Source organism: Rhinoraja longicauda, chromosome 8 (genome assembly GCF_053455715.1).
Source record: "Rhinoraja longicauda isolate Sanriku21f chromosome 8, sRhiLon1.1, whole genome shotgun sequence".
NCBI classification, from domain to species: Eukaryota; Metazoa; Chordata; class Chondrichthyes; order Rajiformes; family Arhynchobatidae; genus Rhinoraja; species Rhinoraja longicauda.
In genome coordinates, this window is record NC_135960.1 from 73,948,377 (window position 1) to 73,971,926 (window position 23,550).

At 44.8% G+C, this 23,550-nt stretch overlaps 1 protein-coding gene across 3 annotated transcripts in view; it reads right to left on the reverse strand.

Annotated features, from left to right (window-relative positions):
• kcnh3 (potassium voltage-gated channel, subfamily H (eag-related), member 3) overlaps nucleotides 1-23,550 on the reverse strand; it is a 574,739-nt gene that overhangs the window by 230,534 nt on the left and 320,655 nt on the right. For all 3 annotated transcript variants that reach the window (XR_013547570.1, XM_078404288.1, XM_078404287.1), the window contains exons 4-5: nucleotides 20,095-20,216; nucleotides 10,937-11,186 (exon numbers count right to left, since the gene is read on the reverse strand). Coding sequence is in view for 2 of the 3 variants with exons in the window: in XM_078404288.1 (XP_078260414.1) it covers nucleotides 10,937-11,186; nucleotides 20,095-20,216 (372 nt within the window). In the remaining variant the exon portion in view is untranslated. The remainder of the gene's footprint in view (nucleotides 1-10,936; nucleotides 11,187-20,094; nucleotides 20,217-23,550) is intronic.

The window sequence follows — 23,550 nt, forward strand, 5'->3', positions numbered from 1 at the left end:
AGGTCAAATACCAGTGATTCATACATTTATTTATAAAGAGACAGCTTATCCCGATCTAATCTGAGCCACAGATAACAGTGGCATAAACTCAACAATTATACATGGGTACCATGGGGATAAGTCAGAAATCACCAGGCTCTGTTTTCATAGAAACATAGAAACATAGAAAATAGGTGCAGGAGGAGGCCATTCAGCCCTTCGAGCCAGCACCGCCATTCAATGTAATCAGCGTTGATCATCCACAATCAGTAATCCGTGCCTGCCTTCTCCCCATATCCCTTGATTCCGCTAGCCCCTAGATCTCTATCTAACTCTCTTTTAAATTAATCCAGTGAATTGGCCTCCACTGCCTTCTGTGGCAGAGAATTCCACAAATTCACAACTCTCTGGGTGAAAAAGTTTCTTCTCACCTCAGTTTTAAATGGCCTCCCCTTTATTCTTAGGATGTGGCCCCTGGTTCTGGACTCCCACAACATTGGGAACATTTTTCCTGCATCTAGCGTGTCCAGTCCTTTTATAATTTTATATGTTTCTATAATTTCTGTTGTCCACATGTAATTAATAGAATCTTGGCTATTCAAAGTCCCATTAAGATGAAATAATCTTCAACCTGCACCTCTTTCAAGTAGGTTAGTAATCGTCTGTTTTTTCTGCAGATTTGGGCACTATTCTGTCAGAAACATGGACACAAACAGAAGAAATTAGGTTGAAGATACACACACAACATTGGTGTACATTTATTTATCCTACAGAAAATGGTGGTGAGACTTAAAAAGCCATCAATGAGCTCCAAGTGGACATCAGATTGTCAGCTATTTTTCCACAGAATTGAAAAATCAAAGTGGTATAAAAAATGGTGCTCTAATTGTCACGGTGGCGCAGCGGTAGAGTTGCTGCCTTACAGCGAATGCAGCGCCGGAGACCCGGGTTCCATCCCCACTACGGGTGCTGTCTATACGGAGTTTGTACGTTCTCCCCCTGACCTGTGTGGGTTTTCCCCGAGACCTTCGGTTTCCTCCCACACTCCAAAGACGTACAGGTATGTAGGTTAATTGGTTTGGTAAATGTAAAAATTGTTCCTAGTGGGTGTAGGATAATGTTAATGGGCGGGGATCGCTGGTCGGTGCGGACCCGTTGGGCCGAAAGGGCTTGTTTCTGCACGGTATCTCTAAACTAAATCTCTGTGTTTTATTTTCACACCCCTTCAGTAGGCACATGAAGACTGCTGCTCTGTGACACTTATCTTAACCTGAAATCTACCAGCACACTCTGTATCTAAGAATATAACATGGCAGAGGGGGAAGAAGTGTAATGGATGTGGGACAGTGATCGGGGAGACAGGTTGATTGCACAAGGAAAATGAGGGTGAACTGAAATAATGGAAGGAGATATACTTTTAAAGGTCGTTCTTGTCTTTATGCCGATAAAGACAAGAACCCCTGCACAAATTGGCAATTTGAAGGTGAAGTCTAAACAACCACAAATTAAAAATTCAAGGATTGAATTAAAATACATTTACTTGTGACAATGTATTCTTGTATTCACTTGTATTCACTGGACTTTAGAAGGATGAGAGGGGATCTTCTCGAGACATAAAAAATTATAAAAGGACTGGACAAGCTAGATGCAGGAAAAATGTTCCCAATGTTGAGGGAGTCCAGAACCAGGGGCCACAGTCTAAGAATAAAGGGGAGGCCATTTAAAACTGAGGTGAGAAGGATCTTTTTCACCCAGAGAGTTGTGAATTTGACGAATTCTCTGCCATAGAAGGCAGTGGAGGCCAATTCACTGGAAGAATTTAAAAGAGAGTTAGAGAGAGCTCTAAGGGCTAGCGGAATCAAGGGATATGGGGAGATGGCAGGCACGGGTTACTGATTGTGGATGATCAGCCATGATCACAATGAATGGTGATGCTGGCTCGAAGGGCCAAATGGTTTCCTCCTGCACCTATTTTCTGTTTTCTATGCTTTCTATGTAATGCAGGAAAAATAGTAATATAGTATTTTAAACATATGAATGTCAGTGTTTGATCATTTCTGTGCACAGCATAAAGACTGCTTCCTTTGAAGATGTGGTCTCTCTATTCATTGGCCTCGTGTAGACTGAAAATAACCCAAAGTATTTTCTTTCTATGCACACATTTGGGGAGTTTTATTTGACGCCTTTGTTTTGTAAATCGGCACTGATGAATCGGCCAAGAAACTTGACAAATATTTACCCTTTCAAGATTAAACTCAAATTTTAACTGCGCACTTGATGAAATCTCAATGATACAAATTGGAAACAATAACAGTGCTGTTTTAACTGCAAAGTAAGAGCCAACATTTTTTGATATTTTTGGCAGAAGATTGAGCTCTGCTCAAGTAAACTGATAATTTTACTAAGGAATTATGTTGACATAATATTTATTGAAAAAATTCCTGTGACTATTTCATTCACATAATATGGTACAGAACAAGACACAAAACCCATCTCTGCACATTAGTTGCTTGACAAACATGGAGAAAATGACCAATTGCAAACAGCTCTGTGTATGGGAAAAAAAATCATCTGCTCATTGCCAGCTTAGAAAATCACCTTGCAAAATGCCTGACTTCCCAACTCTGGATCAAAGCAATTGCTTCATTACAAATTTATCCCAGCACTTGCTATTGATCAGCAGTGCCACGATAACAGGTTGGATCTGACTCTAAAGTGGGAGATAGTCTTAGAGCAAGCAACTCTCGGTCCAATCCAACATTCAGTGAAGAAGGGTCTCGACCCGAAACGTCATCCATTCCTTCTCTCCCGAGATGCTGCCTGACCCGCTGAGTTACTCCAGCATTTTGTGTCTATCTTCGAGTTAAACCAGTATCAGCAGTTTAAACCAGCATCTGTCCTGGTTCACTGCAAGGTGGAAGATGAAGGCACCTTGGAAAATAGAACTCAGATTCTATGATTGGATTTGGCACTAACAGAGTGGGAGTTTTGTCACCAGTCCCTTGGTTTTATACTAGCCATGCATGATATATAAAATGCAAGGTTACCCTTGCATTTGAATGGGATCGATGACTTTTATTACAAAAATACACCGATGAGCCAAAACATTATGACCACTGACAGGCGAAGTGAATAACATTGATTATCTTGTTACAATGGCACCTGTCAAGGGGTGGGATATATTAGGCAGCAAGTGAACAGTCAGTTCTTGAAGTTGATGTGTTGGATGCAGGAGAAATGGGCAGGAGTAAAGACCTGAGCAACCTTGACAAAGGCCAAATTGTTATGGCCAGACGACTGGGTCAGAGCATCTCAGAAACGGCAAGGCTTGTGGGGTGCTCCCGGTCAGCAGTGGTGAGTACCTACCGACAGTGGTCCGAGGAGGGACAAACCACAAACCGGCGACAGACAGGGTGTTGGGCGCCCAAGGCTCATCGATGCGCGAGGGCAACGAAGGCTATCCCGTCTGGTCCGAACCGACAGAAGGTCGACTGAGGCACAAGTCGCAGAAAATGTTAACGGTGGTCACGGGAGGAATGTGTCACAATACACAGTGCATCGCACCCTGCTGTGTATGGGGCTGCACACGGAGGACCAACAGCATATTAGGCAGGTGGTCATAATGATTTGGCTCATCAGGCCATAATGTTTTGGCTGATCGGTGTAAAATGCAAGATTACTCTTGCATTTGAATGGGATCGCTTACTTTTATTCCAAATATTCATAGACTGAGGCATTGAGGATAATAGTGAGAATGCCATGTTGCAGTTATTCAAAGTATTGGTCAGGCTGCACTTGGAATATTGTGCATAGTTCTGGTCACAACACGACAGAAAATACGTAGTGGCAATTGAGAGAGTGCAGAAGAGATTCACCAGGATGTGGCCTAGAAAAGAGGCCTATAGTTATACACAGAGATTGCATAGGCTCACTGGAATTTAGAAAACTGAGGGTGAACTTACCAAGGTTTATAAAATTGTGATGGGCTTAGAAAGAATCAGAATCAGGTGGTGCAGCGGTAGAGTGCTGCATTACAGCGCTAGAGACCCGGGATCCATCCTGACTACGGGTGCCGTCTGTACGGAGTTTGTACGTTCTCCCCGTGACCTGCGTGGGTTTTCTCCGAGATCTTCGGTTTCCTCCCACACTCCAAAGACGTACAGGTTAATTGGCTTGGTGTAAATGTTAAAGTTGTCACTAATGTGTAGGATAGTGTTAATGTGCAGGGATTGCTGGTCGGTGTGGACTCGGTGGGCTGAAGGGCCTGTTTCCGTTCTGTATCTCTAAACTAAACTAAACTAAACTAAACTAATAGATAGACAGAAACATTTTGCACAGGCCAGACGAGTCTAGAACTAGGGGTTTTAGATTAGAGGAGAGAAATTTAAAGGAGATCTAAGAGATGTTTTACACACAAAGGGCAATGAACATTTGGAACAAGCTGCCGGAGGAGGCAATGGAGGTAGATACTATTACAACTTCTAAAACCCATTTGGAGAGGTCCTTGGATATAAAAGAAGTAGAGGGATAAGGATCCAATGTGGGTAAATAGAGTTAGGAGAGATAGACTTCAGAGCAAGGCCAAGATGGGCCAGTTTTGGTGCTGCACATTTCTATGAATCCATGATTCTACCTTTTTGTGTTTATTTCTTCAGGTTTTAATTATTTTGGATCAGTTTAATGCCTCTGGTTTAATGTACTTTAACAATATTTAGTTTAGTTTAGTTTAGAGATACAGCGCGGAAACAGGCCCTTTCGGCCCACCGGGTCCACGCCGCCCAGCGATCCCCGCACATTAACACTATCCTACACACACTAGGGACAATTTTTACATTTACCAAGCCAATTAACCTACAAACCTGTACGTCTTTGGAGTGTGGGAGGAAACGGAAGATCTCGGAGAAAACCCACGCAGATCACGGGGAGAACGTACAAACTCCGTACAGACAGCACCCGTAGTCGGGATGGAACCCGGGTCTCCGGCGCTGCATTCGCTGTAAGGCAGCAACTCTACCGCTGTGCCACCGTGCCAACCTGTGACCACATTTCTATGAATCCATGATTCCACCTTTTTGTGTTTATTTCTTTAGGTTTTAATTATTTTGGATCAGTTGAATGACTCTGCTTTAATGTACTTTAACAATATTTATTGACATATTTTCCAGATGTTAATTAGTTATTTCAATCTATTCAGACGTTATTAAATGCTGCTGGGCAGCTGAGGGCATGGCCTTCAGTCGTGCAATGCCAAGCTTCACCTCCACTCACTCAGCTTTGTAGACTGACACTGAGTGCAAGCCTCAAGTATCATGGGTGGAGTCAGGCCACAGATGGTAAATATACCCGCAGGATGAGTACAGGGACTGAGCATGAGGGGTGCGCGAGATTGTGGACAAGATAACCAACCAATCTGAAGATAGACACAAAATGCTGGAGTAACTCAACAGATCAGGCAGCATCTCTGGAGATAAGGAATGGGTCATGTTTCATAGAAAAATAAGTGCAGGAGGAGTCCATTTGGCCCTTCAAGCCAACACCGCCATTCATTGTGATCATGGTTGATCATCCACAATCAGTAACCCGTGCCTACCTTCTCCCCATATCCCTTGATTCCACTAGCCCCTAGAGCTCTATCTAACTCTCTTTTAAATTCATCCAGTGAATTGGCCTCCACTGCCCTCTGTGGCAGAGAATTCCACAAATTCACAACTCTGCCTGAAAACGTTTTTTCTCATCTCAAGACTGAAGAAGTCTGAAGAAAAGTCTCGACGTGAAAAGTCACCCATCCCTTCTCTCCAGAGATGCTGCCTGCCCCGCTGAGTTACTCCAGCATTTTGTGTCTGTCTTTGGTGTAAACCAGCATCTGCAGTTCCTTCCAACACATAAACCAATCAATCTGATATATAAATGTTGTCCAAATAGAGCCAATAAACAACTACAGCAGCATCAGAGAGAGGCAGCGAATGACAAAACAATTGACACTTTAAAGTTTAGAAAGATCATCTTTTGTTGCTGGCTACAACTTGGGCTGCAACAACAGCTGGTGAATGTGAATAGCAGACCGAATGTCAGTCTACTCTGTGATATCCTATACCTGCCTGGCCTGATCTGAGGTCCCTAGTTCAACTTTTTCAGATGACCACGAGAAATGCCAGTCCATAGCACATGTCTTTCAAGCATCAATAGGGCACAACTGGTCTTCAAAAGTGGGCTTCATTGCTTGCACTTTATGTCTGAAGAAGGGTCTCGACCCAAAACACCACCTATTCCATGTCTCCAGAGATGCTGCCTGTCCTGCTGAGTTACTCCAGCTGTTTGTGTCTCTCTTCGGTTTAAACCAGCATCTGCAGTTCCTTCCTAACACTTTATGCTCATAATATCCATATTGCCTGACGATTTAGGAGAAAGATATTTTGGCTGGCACAACAATCACATTCCATTCAGATGCAGGAAAAATGTTCCCAATGTTGGGGGAGTCCAGAACCAGGGGCCACACAGTCTAAGAATAAAGGGGAGGCCATTTAAAACTGAGGTGAGAAAAAACTAATTTGTGAATTTGTGGAATTCTCTGCCACAGAGGGCAGTGGAGGCCAATTCACTGGATGAATTGAAAAGAGAGTTAGATAGAGCTCTAGAGGCTAGCGGAATCAAGGGATATGGGGATAAGGCAGGCACAGGTTACTGATTGTGGATGATCAGCCATGATCACAATGAATGGCGGTGCGTACAGGCTCGAAGGGCCGAATGCCCTCCTCCTGCACCTATTTTCCATGTTTCTAAGTTCTTTGTTTCTATCACACTAGTTTCCCTACAATGTATTCTCCCCACATTACCATCAACGTCTCCAAGATTGTACCATTGACTGCCGTACCAGGAACAAGTCACCGTGGCCAATGACAATGTCATGAATCAACCAAGCAGCATAGCTTTGGATATGAGAGGAAAGCAGAACAGCCGGGGGAAAGTTACATGGTCGTAGGAAGAGCATGCAAACGCTACACCAACAGCACCAGAGGCCAGGATTGAACCTGAGTTGCTAAACCTGTGAGGCAGCAGCTCCTGTGACCGCTCCCAATAAAAAACCCAAATTATACACCTAGATACCACAGGGCGGTCACGGTGGCGCAGCGGTAGAGTTGCTGCCTTACAGCGAATGCAGCGCCGGAGACCCGGGTTCCATCCCGACTACGGGTGCAGTCTGTACGGAGTTTGTACGTTCTCCCCGTGACCTGCGTGGGTTTTCTCCGAGATCTTCGGTTTCCTCCCGCACTCCAAAGACGTACAGGTTTGTAGGTTAATTGGCTTGATAAATGTAAACATTGTCCCTAGTGGGTGTAGGATAGTGTTAGTGTGCGGGGATCGCTGGTCGGCACGGACCCGGTGGGCCGAAGGGCCTGTTTCCGCTCTGTATCTCTAAACTGTATCTCTAAACTACACACCTATTAATCTTACAGTCAACGGCACCTCACAAATTTCAATCTTCTCAATAGACTTTACACTTTGTTGAGATTTCATGGAAATTAGTTCTGTGATTAATAATCAATTAATGTCACATTTCACTGAGTTTAAATCTTCTAGATAAAATATTTTGACTTTCACCTGACATTGTTGAAAACTCAGTAATGCAGAGAGAAGCAGCATTGACAAAGTAATTCATTTGTGTTTTTGGCATCCTGTGTAACTATATTGCTGACATCAGGCAACGCTATGATAGTAGGAGACTCCATTGTGAGAGGTACGGACAGGGGTTTCTGCGGCAACAGACGGGATTAGAGGATGGTGTGCTGCCTCCCTGGTGCCAGGCTCCAGGATGTCACGGACAGAGTGCAGGAGATCCTCAAGGGAGGAGGTGAACAGCCAGAAGTGGTCGTGCATGTCGGCACAAACGATGTCGGAAAGAAGGGGATGAATATTCTGCAGCGTAACTTTAGAGAGCTCGGAAAAACGCTGAAAAGCAGGACCTCCAGGGTGGTTATCTCCCATTTGCTTCCAGTTCCTCGTGCTGGTGAGAGCAGGAACAGGGAGATACAGGACCTGAATGTATGGCTGAGGAGCTGGTGCAGGGGGCAGGGATTTAGATTCTAAGATCACTGGGATCTGTTTTGGGGTAAGGGGGAATTGTATAAAAGGGACGGATTGCACCTTAGCAGGTGGGGGACCAGCATTCTGGCAGGCAGGTTTGCCACTGCTACATGGGTGGGTTTAAACTAAATGGTGGGGGGAGGGGGGGGGGGTCAAATGGAGTTAAAGGAAAAGAGAGTAAAGGGATAGTTAATGACCCCAGAATTAACGGGAAAGAAAGCTGACAAAGGGATAGGAGAGAGTGGCCAAGTGTAATAGGCATCGATGTGAAGGGTGAGATGAGTAAGGAATTAAAAGTATTGTATATGAATGCGCAAAGTATAAGAAGTAAAGTGGATGAGCTTGAGGCTCAGTTAGAGGTTGGTAGATATGACATTGTGGGGATTACAGAGACGTGGCTGCAGGAGGATCAGGCCTGGGAACTTAATATTCAGGATTATACATCCTATAGAAAGGACAGGCAGGTGGGCAGAGGCAGTGGGGTAGCTCTGCTGGTGAGGGACGAAATTCAGACCCTTGCGAGGGGTGACATAGGGACTGACGAGGTAGAGTCACTGTGGATTGAGTTGAGGAATTGTAAAGGCAAGAAGACACTAATTGGTGTTATCTGCAGACCCCCGAATAGTAGCCCGTATGTAGGGTGTAAGATGCAGCAGGAGTTAAAACTGGCATGTGACAAAGGTAATGCCACTGTGGTGATGGGGGATTTCAATATGCAGGTAGACTGGGAAAATCAGGTTGGTTCTGGACCCCAAGAAAGAGAGTTTGTAGAGTGCCTCCAAGATGGATTCTTAGAGCAGCTTGTAATGGAGCCTACCAGAGAAAAGGCAATTCTGGATTTAGTGTTGTCCAATGAACCAGATTTGATAAGAGAACTCGAGGTAAAGGAACCGCTTGGAGGTAGTGATCATAATACGATTAGTTTTAATCTGCAATTTGAGAAGGAGAAGGTTAAATCGGAAGTGTCAGTGTTGCAGTTGAACAAAGGGGACTATGAAGGCATGAGAGAGGAGCTGGCCAAGGTAGACTGGAAAGGGATCCTAGCAGGAATGATGGTGGAACAGCAATGGCAGGAATTTCTGGGCATAATCCAGAAGATGCAGGATCATTTCATTCCAAAAAGGAAGAAAGATTCTAAGGGGAGTAGGAGGCAACTGTGGCTAACAAGGGAAGTTAGGGATGGAATAAAACTAAAAGAAAAGATGTATAACACAGCAAAGAGTAGCCGGAAGCCAGAGGATTGGGAAACTTTCATAGGACAACAGAAGGTAACAAAACGGGCAATACGGGCTGAAAAGATGAACATGCAGTACCACTTCCGGCTGTTCACCTTCGCCCTTGAGGATTTCCTGCACTCTATCCGTGACATCCTGGATCCTGGCACCAGGGAGGCAGCATACCATCCTCGAATCATCACCTGTTGCCGCAGAAACCCCTGTCCGTACCTCTCACAATGGACCCAGCGTGGTGGGGTGTGGGGGGACCCAGCGTGGTGGGGTGTAGGGGGTGTGGGGGGTGTGGGGGTGTGTGGGGGGGGGGTGTGGAGGGGGGGTGTGGGGGGACCCAGCATGGGGGTGTGGGGTGACCCAGCATGGGGGGGGTGTGTGGGGGTGTGTGGGGGGGGGGGTGTAGGGGGGGTGTGGAGGGGGGGTGTGGGGGTGGGGTGGGGGGTGGGGGGACCCAGTGTGGTGGGGTGTGGGGGGACCCAGCGTGGTGGGGTGTAGGGTGTTTGGGGGGGTGTGGGGGGGGGTGTGGGGGGGTTGGGGTGACCCAGCGTGGGGGGGTGTGGGGGGTGCATGTGGGGGAGGTGAGGGGGGCATGTGGGGGCATGGGGGGGCATGCGCTGGTGTGGGGGGACATTCGCTGGTGTGTGGGGGTGTGGGGGGGGTGTGGGGGGGGTGGGGGGACCCAGCATGGGGGGTGTGTGTGGGGGGGGGTGTGGGGGTGTGTGGGTGGGGGTGTGGGGGGGGGTGTGGGGGGGGTGTGTGGGAGGGTGTGTGGGGGGGGTGGGGGGACCCAGCGTGGGGGGGTGTGGGGGGTGCGTGTGGGGGGGGTGAGGGGGGCATGTGGGGGCATGGGGGGGCATGCGCTGGTGTGGGTGGGCATGCGCTGGTGTGGGGGGCATGCGCTTGTGTGGGGGGGCATGCGCTGGTGTGGGGGGGCATGCTCTGGTGTGTGGGGGTGTGGGGCACTCTAGTTTAGATTCCTCTACCCAAGGGATATGTCTGTGTTTGTTTGTTTGTTTGTTCCAGTGAAGGCACTGTGCACACGGCAACCAGACAACTGTTGCTTGTCTTTTTCTTTTTGTTTTCCCTTTTTAATTTAATCCCAAGTTCTCGAGCACCTTGTTGTCTGCTGTGACTGTTGGCAGACCAATTTCCTTCGGGGGATGAATAAAGTTATTTCGAATCTTATCATATGAATTTAAAAGAGAGTTAGATAGAGCTCTAGGGGCTAGTGGAATCAAGGGATATGGGGAGAAGGCAGGCACGGGTTACTGATTGTGGATGATCAGCCATGGTCACAATGAATGCTGGTTCAAAGGGCCAAATGGCCTCCTCCTGCGCCTATGTTCTATGTTTCTATGTTTCTATGTATCTATGTGTCGTGTCGTAATACCATTGATTTTATTGGGATGAGGTGACTATCTTTTCCTCACTCTCACCAGTCAAGGCAAAGGTGGGGCACAAGCTTGGAAGAAGCCTGGAGCAGTAAAGCAAATGGTTCACAATACCCCGGCCCTTCCTTTGCGTCATCCACAGGTTCCTTCACCACAGCTGACAACACATTGCAATTCCCCAGAGGCGTCTGGCTCGTTTTTCTCCCAGCATCCACGCCGCTGGCTTTGGGGATACTTTATCATTTGATGTCTTACCGAGCATGAAGAGGATCTCCACAAAGATGTCACTCACGCTGGGCGGATTTCGTGAGGAAGCGGAATGGTCGTCTCTGGCGGCGCTGAAGCAGACGTTGTACGGAACAGTCACTGCAACGTAAAACGTTGCCAGGAGGATCAACCAGTCCCATCCAGCTTTGAACGCGCCATAATGAAGCAGAATAAAGCGGGATTTCTGGATGGCTGCAACTTTATATTCTGGGAGTGGGGGCTTCTCTCCAAACACATTCTGTGTAGAACAAATTGCAAAGTAAACACACATTGCTTTATGTACTGGAACAACTGTCTCCAACATAGTTCAAACATTCACACTGCAGTAGTCACACAAACTGAATTGTTACAGGGAGATCTCAGTTGTGCACTGATCACAGGTAAACAAGGTACACGGCTGTAAACACTCCTGGGCCTCCTCCATTGTCAGAGTGAGGCCCACCACAAACGAGGAACAGCACCTCATATTTCGCTTGGGTAGTTTACCCCCCAGTGGTATGAACATTGACTTCCCTAACTTCAGATAGCCCCTGCTTTCCCTCTCTATCCCCTCCCCCTTCCCAGTTCTCCCACTAGTCTTCCTGTCTCCGACTACATTCTATCTTTGTCCCGCCCCCTCCCCCGACATCAGTATGAAGAAGGGTCTCGACCCGAAACGTCACCCATTCCTTCTCTCCAGAGATGTTGCCTGACCTGCTGAGTTACTCCAGCATTTTGTGTCTACCCTGTAAATAGTTAGCAGGTTACAGGCAGGAAACAGGGATATATGGAAACATTTCTATTTGACAATGGCCTTCCTTGAGGGTTGGTGTTTTGGTCTCAGCTATTTAAATATTTATGAAAGAAGGAAAACTGCCATGTATATTCAAAGCTGTTAATGCCACCAAACCATGAGACACAGTCATTTCTGTAGATTCATCTAGTGCATTGTAAAGGTACTAGAAAACTGATTGGTCAAAACTATAGCGAGGATAGATTAGTTTTTCTCGTTAATGCTGATGAATTAAGAATGGTGGAGAAGCAAAATAATTTACATCGTTTTTTACGTAACCCACTAAAATCGAACACACAAGGCCAATGGGCATGTTTCACTGCAACAGCTACGCTACTGAAATGTGAGGTGAAAGTGACTTTGCATAAATGAGGCAGCGTGGGAATGAAAAGCATTAGAGACAGATCCATACTCCACAGCTTGCATCTTGCAGGGCAATTAATTTCCTATTTCGTGTGGCTGCACATTCACTTTAACTCAGTTGAATCAAAACAGAAGCAGAAGCAGCTTCATAACTTCTGCTGCCTCAAACGCAAGAAGAAGAAGAATCAAAAATCTTTGAGAGTTATAAATCTGCCACTAGTAGCCAAGGGGCTGAGAAACAAGCAACATCTATGTAGCCCAATTAAACGACATGACTTGACATTGCAGTTTGCTCCTGGATCGGGTGCTGACAGATTGACTTGTGTGCAGACTTGTAGATGAGCACGTCTGGTCAGAACTCAGGAATTCACCATTGACAGGGCATGTGAAGTGTTTAAAAACAAGAGTTGGATACAGCTCTTCGGGCTAATGGAATCAAGGGATATGGGGAGAAAGCCGGAGCGGGGTACTGATTTTATAAAATGCTGGAGTAACTCAGCGGGACAGGCAACATCTCTGGAGAGAAGGAATGGGTGACGTTTCAGGTTGAGACCCTTCTTCAGACTAGTCAGGGGACAGCTTTTTGTGTTCAAGCAGCATCTGCAGTTCCTTCCTGCACATTACATTATATATATAAGTATGTTTGGACACATCTGCCTTACATGGTGAAATCATTCTTCAAACGCTTTCATGCCATGATTGTCAAGACAATTGCACATTTGCCCTTGATTTTGCAATCAAGCCGAAACATTGCTTTTTGCAAGGACCGATGAAGAAAGCATGACTGTGCTTGAGAGGATTTTCAAAAGTCTCCATAAATGCACCATGGAACTGAAGCAAATCAGGTGTGCTTTCCTCTCGCTGTTTTCATGCACTTGAATGAATGGAAATGTCAAGGGGAGAGTGGCAGAATACTGAATAGCCAAAGGTCGGGCATGTTACAGTGCTCAGGTCTATTCTGGCTCTGCTGCAATAGCATGCCATGCGTGCAGCGGAATCAAGGGATATGGGGAGAAGGCAGGCACGGGTTACTGATTGTGGATGATCAGCCATGATCACAATGAATGGCGGTGCTGGCTCGAAGGGCCGAATGGCCTCCTCCTGCACCTATTTTCGATGTCTGTGTCTAGAATGGCCAACGATAAGAAATGAGATAGAATGTAGTAAAGATGAGGGAGTAAGGTAAGTTATTGAGGAGATGAAGAGTTTGTGAGGTGTCTTGGACATAGGTCGGGATCCATGGATCAGGGGGGATAGTAAAGATGAGGGAATGGGGGCCTGCAAAATGGAAGCCATTGAAGAGATGAAGGGCGTGTGAGGTATGAGAAAGTTTCTGGTTCACCTTTTCAGATTTAAAGATAGCCAATAGTCGCATATTTTCTTTGTGAGATTAAAATCTTTAGAACAATATAATGAATATTACTTTTGCCCTTTAAAGAAACTGTCAGCAGCATCACAAATTAATTGTAAAACTCTCTGTCCTCTAACACTGATACAGCTGATAACATTCCCATTTATTCCTCTGCCTGGTGTTTGGCAGTATGTGTTGGAGGTTGATTGATCCAAATTGACGTCTGCTTTTAGAGTGGTGAGTGATTATAAACTAACTGGGAGTAAGAGGTAAGGCAAGTATCTATTAGGCTTGTTGTGGGCGAAGCATGAAATTTAATTCCCTTTAGGATTTGGTTGAAGTGCCACAAAAGATTGGCCACTTCAACCCACTTTATCCTTCCCAACACCACAGCAGACATCCAGAGAAGCACTACTGCCTACTCATTCTCTTGCTGTGCTGGATTTAATGCAATACCTTATATAGAGTTATAGAGTGATACAGCGTGGAAACAGGCCCTTCGGCCTAACTTGCCCACACCGGCCAACATGTCCCAGCTACACTAGTCCCACCTGCCCGCGTTTGGTCCATATCCCTCCAAACCTGTCCTATCCATGTTCCTGTCTAACTGTTTCTTAAACATTGGGATAGTCCCAGCCTCAACTACCTCCTCTGGCAGCTTGTTCCATACACCCACCACCCTCTGTGTGAAAAAGTTACCCTTCAGATTTCTATTAAATCTTTTTCCCTTCACCATTAACCTATGTCCTCTGGTCCTCGATTCCCCTACTCTGGGCAAGAGACTGTGCATTTGCCCGATCTATTCCTCTCATGATTTTGTACACCTCTGTAAGATCACCGCTCATCCTCCTGTGCTCCATGGAATAGAGACCCAGTCTACTCAACCTCTCCCTATAGCTCACACCCTCTAGTCCTGGCAACATCCTTGTAAATCTTTTCTAAACCCTTTCAAGCTTGACAATAACTTTCCTATAACATGGTGCCCAGAATTGAACACAATATTCTAAATGCGGTCTCACCAATGTCTTATACAACTGCAACATGAACTCCCAACTTCTATCCTCAATACTCTGACTGATGAAGGCCAAAGTGCCAAAAGCCTTTTTTGACCACCTTATCTACCTGTGACTCGACCTTCAAGGAACCATGCACCTGTACTCCTAGATCCCTCTGCTCTACAACACGACCCAGAGGCCTACCATTTACTGTGTAGGTCCTGCCCTTGTTCGACGTCCCAAAATGCAACACGTCACACTTCTCTGTATTAAATTCCATCAACCATTCCTCCACCCACCTGGCCAATCGATCCAGATCCTGCTGTAATCGTTCACAACCATCTTCACTGTCTGCAAAACCACTCACTTTTGTATCATCAGCAAACTTGCTAATCTTGCCCTGTATGTTCTCATCCAAATCATTGATGTAGATGACAAACAGTAACGGGCCCAGCACTGAACCCTGAGGCACACCACTAGTCACAGGCCTCCAGTCTGAGAAGCAACCTTCCACCATCACCCTCTGCTTCCTTCCATGGAGCCAATTTGCTATCCATTCCATGCGATCTAACCTTCCAGAGCAGCCTACCATGCGGAACCTTGTTGAACGCCTTACTGAAGTCCATGTACACAACATCTACAGCTCTGCCCTCATCAACCTTTTTGGTCACAATCAGATTTGTGAGACACGACCTCCCACGTACAAAACCACGCTGCCTGTCCCTAACCAGCCCTTGCCCATCCAAATGCCTGTCGATCCTATCCCTCAGAATACTCTCCAGTAACTAACTAACTACAGATGTTAAACTCACTGGCCTATAGTACCCAGCATTTTCCCTGCAGCCCTTCTTGAAAAGAGGCACTACATTTGCCACCCTCCAGTCTACCGGCACCTCTCCTGTATTTTAGGACAACTCCTAAATAACAAGAGGTTATATGGTATGTAAGACACCCCAGTCCAGTCCAGTAATTATGTTCCAATATTTTTCCATTTAGTTTCATTTATCAAAACCATTACATTTCATGACCACTAGCTGCAATATGAATACTCCCAAGCATACTTGTGTCTTCCTCCATCCACAGTATATAAATATTTTCTTTACAATATTGATTTTGAAATGGATGGTATTTTCTTGCTTTGCTTGAAACGTTAGTATTGTGCCAAAAATAGTGCCTACTGGAAATTAGAGGGGAAAGTTAACATTACAATGGTCTGAAGAAGGGTCTCGACCCGAAATGTCACCCATTCCTTCTCTCCAGAGATGCTGCCTGTCCCGCTGAGTTACTCCAGCATTTTGTGTCTATTACAATGACAGCAATGGCTAAGTAAACTATATAGAAGCATAGAAGCATAGAAAATAGGTGCAGGAGTAGGCCATTCGGCCCTTCGAGCCTGCACCGCCATTCAATATGATCATGGCTGATCATCCAACTCAGTATCCCGTACCTGCCTTCTCTCCATACCCCCTGATCCCTTTAGCCACAAGGGCCACATCTAACTCCCTCTTAAATATAGCCAATGAACTGGCCTCAACTACCTTCTGTGGCAGAGAATTCCACAGATTCACCACTCTCTGTGTGAAATAAAACGTTCTCATCTCGGTCCTAAAAGACTTCCCCCTTATCCTTAAACTGTGACCCCTTGTTCTGGACTTCCCCAACATCGGGAACAATCTTCCTGCATCTAGCCTGTCCAACCCCTTAAGAATTTTGTAAGTTTCTATAAGATCCCCCCTCAATCTTCTAAATTCCAACGAGTACAAGCCGAGTCTATCCAGTCTTTCTTCATATGAAAGTCCTGCCATCCCAATCTGGTGAACCTTCTCTGTACTCCCTCTATGGCAAGAATGTATTTCCTCAGATTAGGAGACCAAAACTGTATGCAATACTCCAGGTGTGGTCTCACCAATGCCCTGTACAACTGCAGCAGAACCTCCCTGCTCCTATACTCAAATCCCCTCGCTATGAATGCCAACATACCATTCGCTTTCTTCACTGCCTGCTGCACCTGCATGCCTACTTTCAATGACTGGTGTACCACGACACCCAGGTCTCGTTGCATCTCCCCTTCTCCTAATCGGCCACCATTCAGGTAATAGTCTGCTTTCCTGTTCTTGCCACCAAAGTGGATAACCTCACATTTATCCACATTATACTGCATCTGCCATGCATTTGCCCACTCACCTAACCTATCCAAGTCACGTTGCAGCCTCCTCGCAGCAAACACTGCCCCCCAGCTTCGTGTCATCCGCAAACTTGGAGATGTTGCATTCAATTCCCTCGTCCAAATCATTAGTATATATTGTAAATAACTGGGGTCCCAGCACTGAGCCTTGTGGTACCCCACTAGACACTGCCTGCCATTCTGAAAAGGACCCGTTTATTATATGTATTGAAGTAGTTCACACTGTGAGAGGCGTAATTGACATAAACAATACATTACACTGATCAGATTACAATTAAAACACAAACCATCATGGTCTGGTTTGGCTCAGCCACCAAGCACGACATCCGGAGGCTGCAACGGATCGTTCGATCAGCTGAGAAGGTTGTTGGCTGCAACCTTCCCCCCCATTGACCAACTGTACACTGCAAGGGCCAGGAAGCGAGCGGGCAAGATCACCTCTGACCTCTCTCACCCTGGCCACAAACTCTTTGAAGGACTTCCCTCTGGAAGGCGACTCCGGACTGTCAAAGCAGCCACAGCCAGACATAAAAACAGCTTTTTTTCCATGAGCAGTAGCTCTACTCAACAACCAAAAGTCTGCAGCCTCTGGTTTATTTCACTCTAATGTTTAAACTGTAATGATGTATTCTTAATGTTTTAATGCTTTATGCTTGATTTTCAATTGTTTACTGTCTGTCGTGTTGTTGAGCACCAAGGCACATTCATTGTATGTGTATGTACTTGGCCAATAAACTTATTCAATCATTCATTCATTGAAGTATGTGTGCTGTAACACTAGAATATGTACTCAACCAAGAAAACCAAGCCCACAGCCAAACTACTATGTAACTGAATATACCACCTTATGCTAAGGACAATGACTAACTCCATATGCATTAAACAGCGACCTACATGTTAACAGGCTCATTTAAAAAAAAAGATTGTGAAGATGCAAGTAGATCATTGTGTTTATCAAGTGGGCACCTCCCTTCACTGGTGTTTTGTGGAGTTATATGGTAAGTCATTACTTCAATAGTAATTGAAACATTTTCAATGAACTAATCAGTTAAAAGAAGTTGCAGGAGCAGTGAAAGGGAACATAGTGGAATATAAGGTGTTGGGCGCCCAAGGCTCATCGATGCGTGAGGGCAACGAAGGCTATCCCGTCTGGTCCGAACCGACAGAAGGTCGACTGTGGCACGTCACAGAAGATTTTAATGGTGGTCACGGGAGGAATGTGTCACAATACACAGTGCATCGCACCCTGCTGCGTATGGGGCTGCACACGGAGGACCAACAGCATATTAGGCAGGTGGTCATAATGTTTTGGCTCATCAGGTCATAATGTCTTGGCTGTAAGGTACGAGTTGCCTGTTGAAGTTTTTAAAAAAGGTACAATGATATTTAAGAGACATTTGGACAGGTACATGGTACATGGATAGCAAATGTTTGGAGGGATATGGATGGGTACGACAGGTGGATGGGGCATCTTGGCAGGCAGGGATCAATCAGGCCACGAGACCTGTTTCTGTTTTCTACGACTCTATGAAAAGTAAAGCTAACAATCAGATTTTAAGTGTCTTGAAATCGGCCAGCAGTAAACAGCTTGACTCCACAACCCCATGCCATTTCTATAAAATTAGTTTACATTTATTTCATTTCAAAGACAACTCTTGTCCTTAATCTCTCCTGCGGTCCTTTTATTGAACAAATATAATTGGGAAAACAGGGAAGTTGGCAGATGATGCAAGTGAGTAAGCGATTGACTTGATCATCACAAAAAACACATGAACTATGAATATTTATTGAAGTTATGATACTGATCATGTTGGCACCTTTGCACCATAACAGCCACCAAGACATTTACTCACAAACTGGGAACTGTGGGTTTGTTCTTGTGTGGACCTTTTGCCAGATTTTGAGTTCTCTTTTCCCTTATTTTGAGAGCATGCATTATTAAAGAGAAATGAAAAGAAAACATGCATTTTACAGTTAAACGTAAAATATTATACATAAAGTGTGCCAGTGAGGGCATTTCAAACATATACATTTCTTTGCATTAGTGGAAATAAATCATATTTTACATTGTTAATTTTCATGTCATAAATATATTAAAATAAATATATTAATCATGATGTAATTGAATATTGGATCGGGATAATGTGGGTGGAATCTCATAGCACCAGAACAATTGCTTAAAAAACCAAGGAGATTGAAGAGGTTTATTGTCCAATATTTTTATCATTCTTTTGGATATACAGAATGATATTCAAAGTTAAAGATTGATCTTGACAGAACAATGATTGATTCTTGTGGCTCAATGTTTGTTAACATGTCTCATGGCATAAAAGATCATCAGAAATAGCTTTAAACTACAGAAAATTGCAATAATTGCAGCCTAGTCTACCTTAAAAAGAATAACGCACATATGTTAGGATCAATTCTGAAAAATTAGAGTGAGCTACTGAGGAATAACATATATCGGAAATGTTCACAGAGTGACCTGGTGTTTTGTAGAAATATTTCTTATACTCACACAACATTTAGCAGCCCAAAGTTTCTTTTAAACACTGCAGGCAGCATTATAACATCACACTATCCCCAATATTCTGAATGTTACAAAGATCCCTATTACAAACAGGTTATAGAGTCATAGAGTGACACGGTGTGGAAACAGGCCCATCAGCCCAACTCGCCCACACCGGCCAACAATGTCCCAGCTACACTAGTTCCACTTGCCTGCGCTTGGTCTATATCCCTCCAAACCTGTCCTATCCATGTACCTGTCTAATTGTTCCTCCGGCAGCTTGTTCCATACACTGTGTGAAAAGGTTATGCCTCGGATTCCTATTCAATCTTTTTCCCTTCACCTTGAACCTATGTCCTCTGGTCCTCGATTCCCCTACTTTGGGTAAAAGACTCTGTGCATCTACCCGATCTATTCCTCTCGTGATTTTGTACACCTCTATAAGATCTCCCCTCATCCTCCTGCTCTCCATGGAATAGAGACCCAGCCTACTCAACCTCTCCCGATAGCTCACACCCTCTATCCCGGCAACAGCCTCGTAAACCTTTTATGAACCCTTTCAAGCTTGACAATATCTTTTGTATAACATGGTGCCCAGAACTGAACACATTATTCTAAATGTGGTCTCACCAATGTCTTATACAACTGCAACATGACCTCCCAACTTCTATACTCAATACTCTGACTGATGAAGGCCAAAGTGCCAAAAGCCTATTTAACCACCATATCTACCTGCGACTCAACCTTCAAGGAACCGTGCACCTGTACTCCTAGATCCCTCTGCTCTACAACACTACCCAGAGGCCTATCATTCACCTTGTAGGTCCTGCCCTTGTTCGACTTCCCAAAATGCACCACCTCCCACTTCTCTGTATTAAATTCCATTAACCATCAACCAACCAAATAACGGATATAAAGGGCCTGTGCAAGTGATCATGTGATCCTTTTGTATTTGTACGTATGTTATTTACCTTCAGCTTGCTCTTTTCCTGTTTCTGTAAGTGTCCTGACAGATGGTACAATACAGCTCGGCTCCTTCTTCTGTTAGCGTTGAACCCTGGTGGCCTCGTGTTTCTGTGGATTTCCAAGTTATCTGCGGGGAATATGATGCAAAACATTAAGTCTAGTGAAAAGTTATAGCAATGTGGTGATACACAGATCTGCCATTCTGCAGCACCAACTGAATGGCACAGTGTGTTAGCATTCACTGTGGAAGGCCCAAAAACTGTTGGAGGTGTTTCTTAATACATTCGTTCAAGTTGCCAGCTAGACTCGCCATTAACACCTTCATTAACATTACCTTTGTGTCTGGTTGTGAGCAGAGTGTGTGACACTCTCTCCGTGTGCAAGTAATATAAACCCAATGCTGATGGTTAATCAAGTTGGCCACGAGTCTTGTCAGTTTTAGTTTAGATTTAGAGATACAGCGCGGAAACAGGCCCTTCGGCCCACCGGGTCCGCGTCGACCAGCGATCCCCGCACATTAACACTATCCTATACCCACTAGAGACAATTTTTACATTTACCAAGTCCAAACCTGTACGTCTTTGGAATGTAGGAGGAAACCGAAGATCTCGGAGAAAACTCACGCGGATCACGGGGAGAATGTACAAACTCCGTACAGACAGCACCCATAGTCAGGATGGAACCCGGGTCTCCGGCGCTGCATTCGCTGTAAGGCAGCAACTCTACCAACCATGATCACAATGAATGGCGGTGCTGGCTTGAAGGGCCGAATGGCCTCCTCCTGCACCTATTTTCTATTTTTCTACCGCTGCGCCACCATGGCTGCCCTGTTGAAGAGTTTGACTTCGACATCACTCAGGGGCTCAGGGTATTGATTGAATCACGCATCTACGTACAATTCTCCTCTGCTAACAGCTGATGCTCAATCACTTTGAGCAAATGAGGAGGTTAAAAAAGATAACAATGTTTCAACCAGTATTTAAAATATTTCATGTAGTGCGAAATAAAGTCTGGAACACATAACTTTAAAGGTGAAATATCAAATGTGTATTTAGAAAAATGATTTTAAAGTTTATTTTTCCAGGTTTTCCTGGGGAAAATCAAGTCACCCAATCAGAAGAAACGTCTCGACCTGAAACCTTCTCTCCAGAGATGCTGCCTGTCCCACTGAGTTACGCCATATTTTTGTATCTATCTTCCTGAAATACTGTTGTCATTCTGCCTGTTTGTCTGATGCTGACCTCTTAATGACGGTCAGGGTGAGAATTACAACTTACTACGGTTTGCCAGCAGTTAAAACTGGGAAACACACGCAATTAAATGACACTGTCTGAGACCTGGGGAGCTGGTTCAGTGACTTCAATAGAAAGTAGTTGCTTGAAGGCAAGGAGGCTTATTAAAGGTATGAAGGAACTGCAGGTGCTGGTTTAAACCGAAGGTAGACACAAAAAGCTGGAGTAACTCAGCATCTCTGGAGAGAAGGAATGGATGACGTTTCTGCTCGTGACCCTTCTTCAGATCTATTTGATATTAAATGTTAGAATTAATTTTCAATTTGATATTAAATGTTAGAATTAATTTCCAACTTAGTTGTTTTTCAGTATTTTCTTCTGTCTTGGCTTTGATTTGTTTAAGCATCTTTAAATATTTAAAACAATTAATAATGCGTAATTCCCAATGTGTTGAAAATGCGTGTGTGTCAGTGACTTTCACAGTCAATCATTTTGACTTTTTTGGCGACTGTTTTAGCCTGGAGGTATAATGTCAAAATTCTTCTGTGGGTGGAGTTTGCTGCATTTGGTCAGACATCCCTGCAACGTTTGGGTCTCACCCTTGAGGTCAGAGCCAGCTTTACCAAAGACCATTGGAGTAAAGTGTGGAACTAGGTGGCAGGACTGTGGTGAATGTAGAAGGTTGGCCACTCTCAGGTAGTTTGACCGGGTAATTATGGCTATGTGTATCACAAAAAAAAATCATTTGGATCACATGCAATATTGGACTGCATGTTCATTGTATCTGACAGCAAGAATAGTTTGCAAATCCTGCAAGTGCTCAAGACATGGGCAGCACGGTGGCACAGCGGTAGAGTTGCTGCCTTACAGCGAATGCAGCGCCGGATACCCGGGTTCCATCCCGACTACGGGTGCTGTCTGTACGGAGTTTGTATGTTATCCCCTTGAATGCGTGGGTTTTCTCCGAGATCTTCGGTTCCCTCCCACACTCCAAAGACGTACAGGTTTGTAGGTTAATTGGCTTGGTAAAATTGTAAATTGTCCCTAGTGTGTGTAGGATAGTGTTAATGTGCGGGGATCGCTGGTCGGTGCGGACTCGGTGGGCCGAAGGGCCTGTTTCCGCGCTGTATCTCTAAACTAAACTAAAATAAACATCACTGACTCTCTTGAAATGCCAGAAAAGCCTCTCTACATCATTGTAAAACATGGGGGAATCAATGAGAAGAGAACTTCATAGATGAATGTGGTGCAAAGTTCAGGAATGCTGACAGTGTCATTGTTGTCACAACCACAAAATGCAGGCCAGGGCTCTGTCTTTCCTTCTTTACTTCTGCACCACTCCTGTCTGTTTGAAGGACTTCAAGTATTTCGGCGTCTCTGCATTTCACAAGTATTTTGAAGAATATATATCTTGCTGCAAGCTGCAAGCAATTCCTGCAGTTCTTGCTGACCTTGAGATTACATTTACGTCAAACTGATCTCACCCAATATGACCACTTTCTTCAAAATCTCTAATCATTTCACGCTCAAGCTTCTGAGATATCCTTAAGTATAAAAAATGGTGAGGATTTAAGCCAGCCCCTCCTGAAATAACATAGCACCATGTTACCTTCCGATCCGAGACCATGTCCTTAAGATCCAAAGCAGGATTATTAAATCTCATTAAGATCTTTTAGTTCGTTTCCCTGAGTAAACCATGCAATACAAGCCCAGAAAGATTGGAAAGACTGGGCTTGTATTCACTGGAATTTAGAAGGATGAGAGGGGATCTTATAGAAACGTATAAAATTATAAAAGGACTGGACAAGTTAGATGCAGGAAAAATGTTCCCAATGTTGGGGGAGTCCAGAACCAGGGGCCATAGTCTAGGAATAAAGGGGAGGCCATTTAAAACTGAGGTGAGAAAAAACTTTTTCACCCAGAGAGTTGTGAATTTGTGGAATTCTCTGCCACAGAAGGCAGTGGAGGCCAAATCACTGGATGGATTTAAAAAAGAGTTAGATAGAACTCTCGGGGCGAGAGGAAACAAGGAATATGGAGGGAAGGCAGGCACGGGTTACTGATTGTGGATGATCAGCCATGATCACAATGAATGGCAGTGCTGGCTCGAAGGGCCGAATGGCCTCCTCCTGCATCTATTTTCTATGTTGCTATGTTTCTACGTTTCTAAGTATAAAAAATTATGATTTAAGCCAGCGCCTCCTGAAATAACATTCTGATTACCTTCTG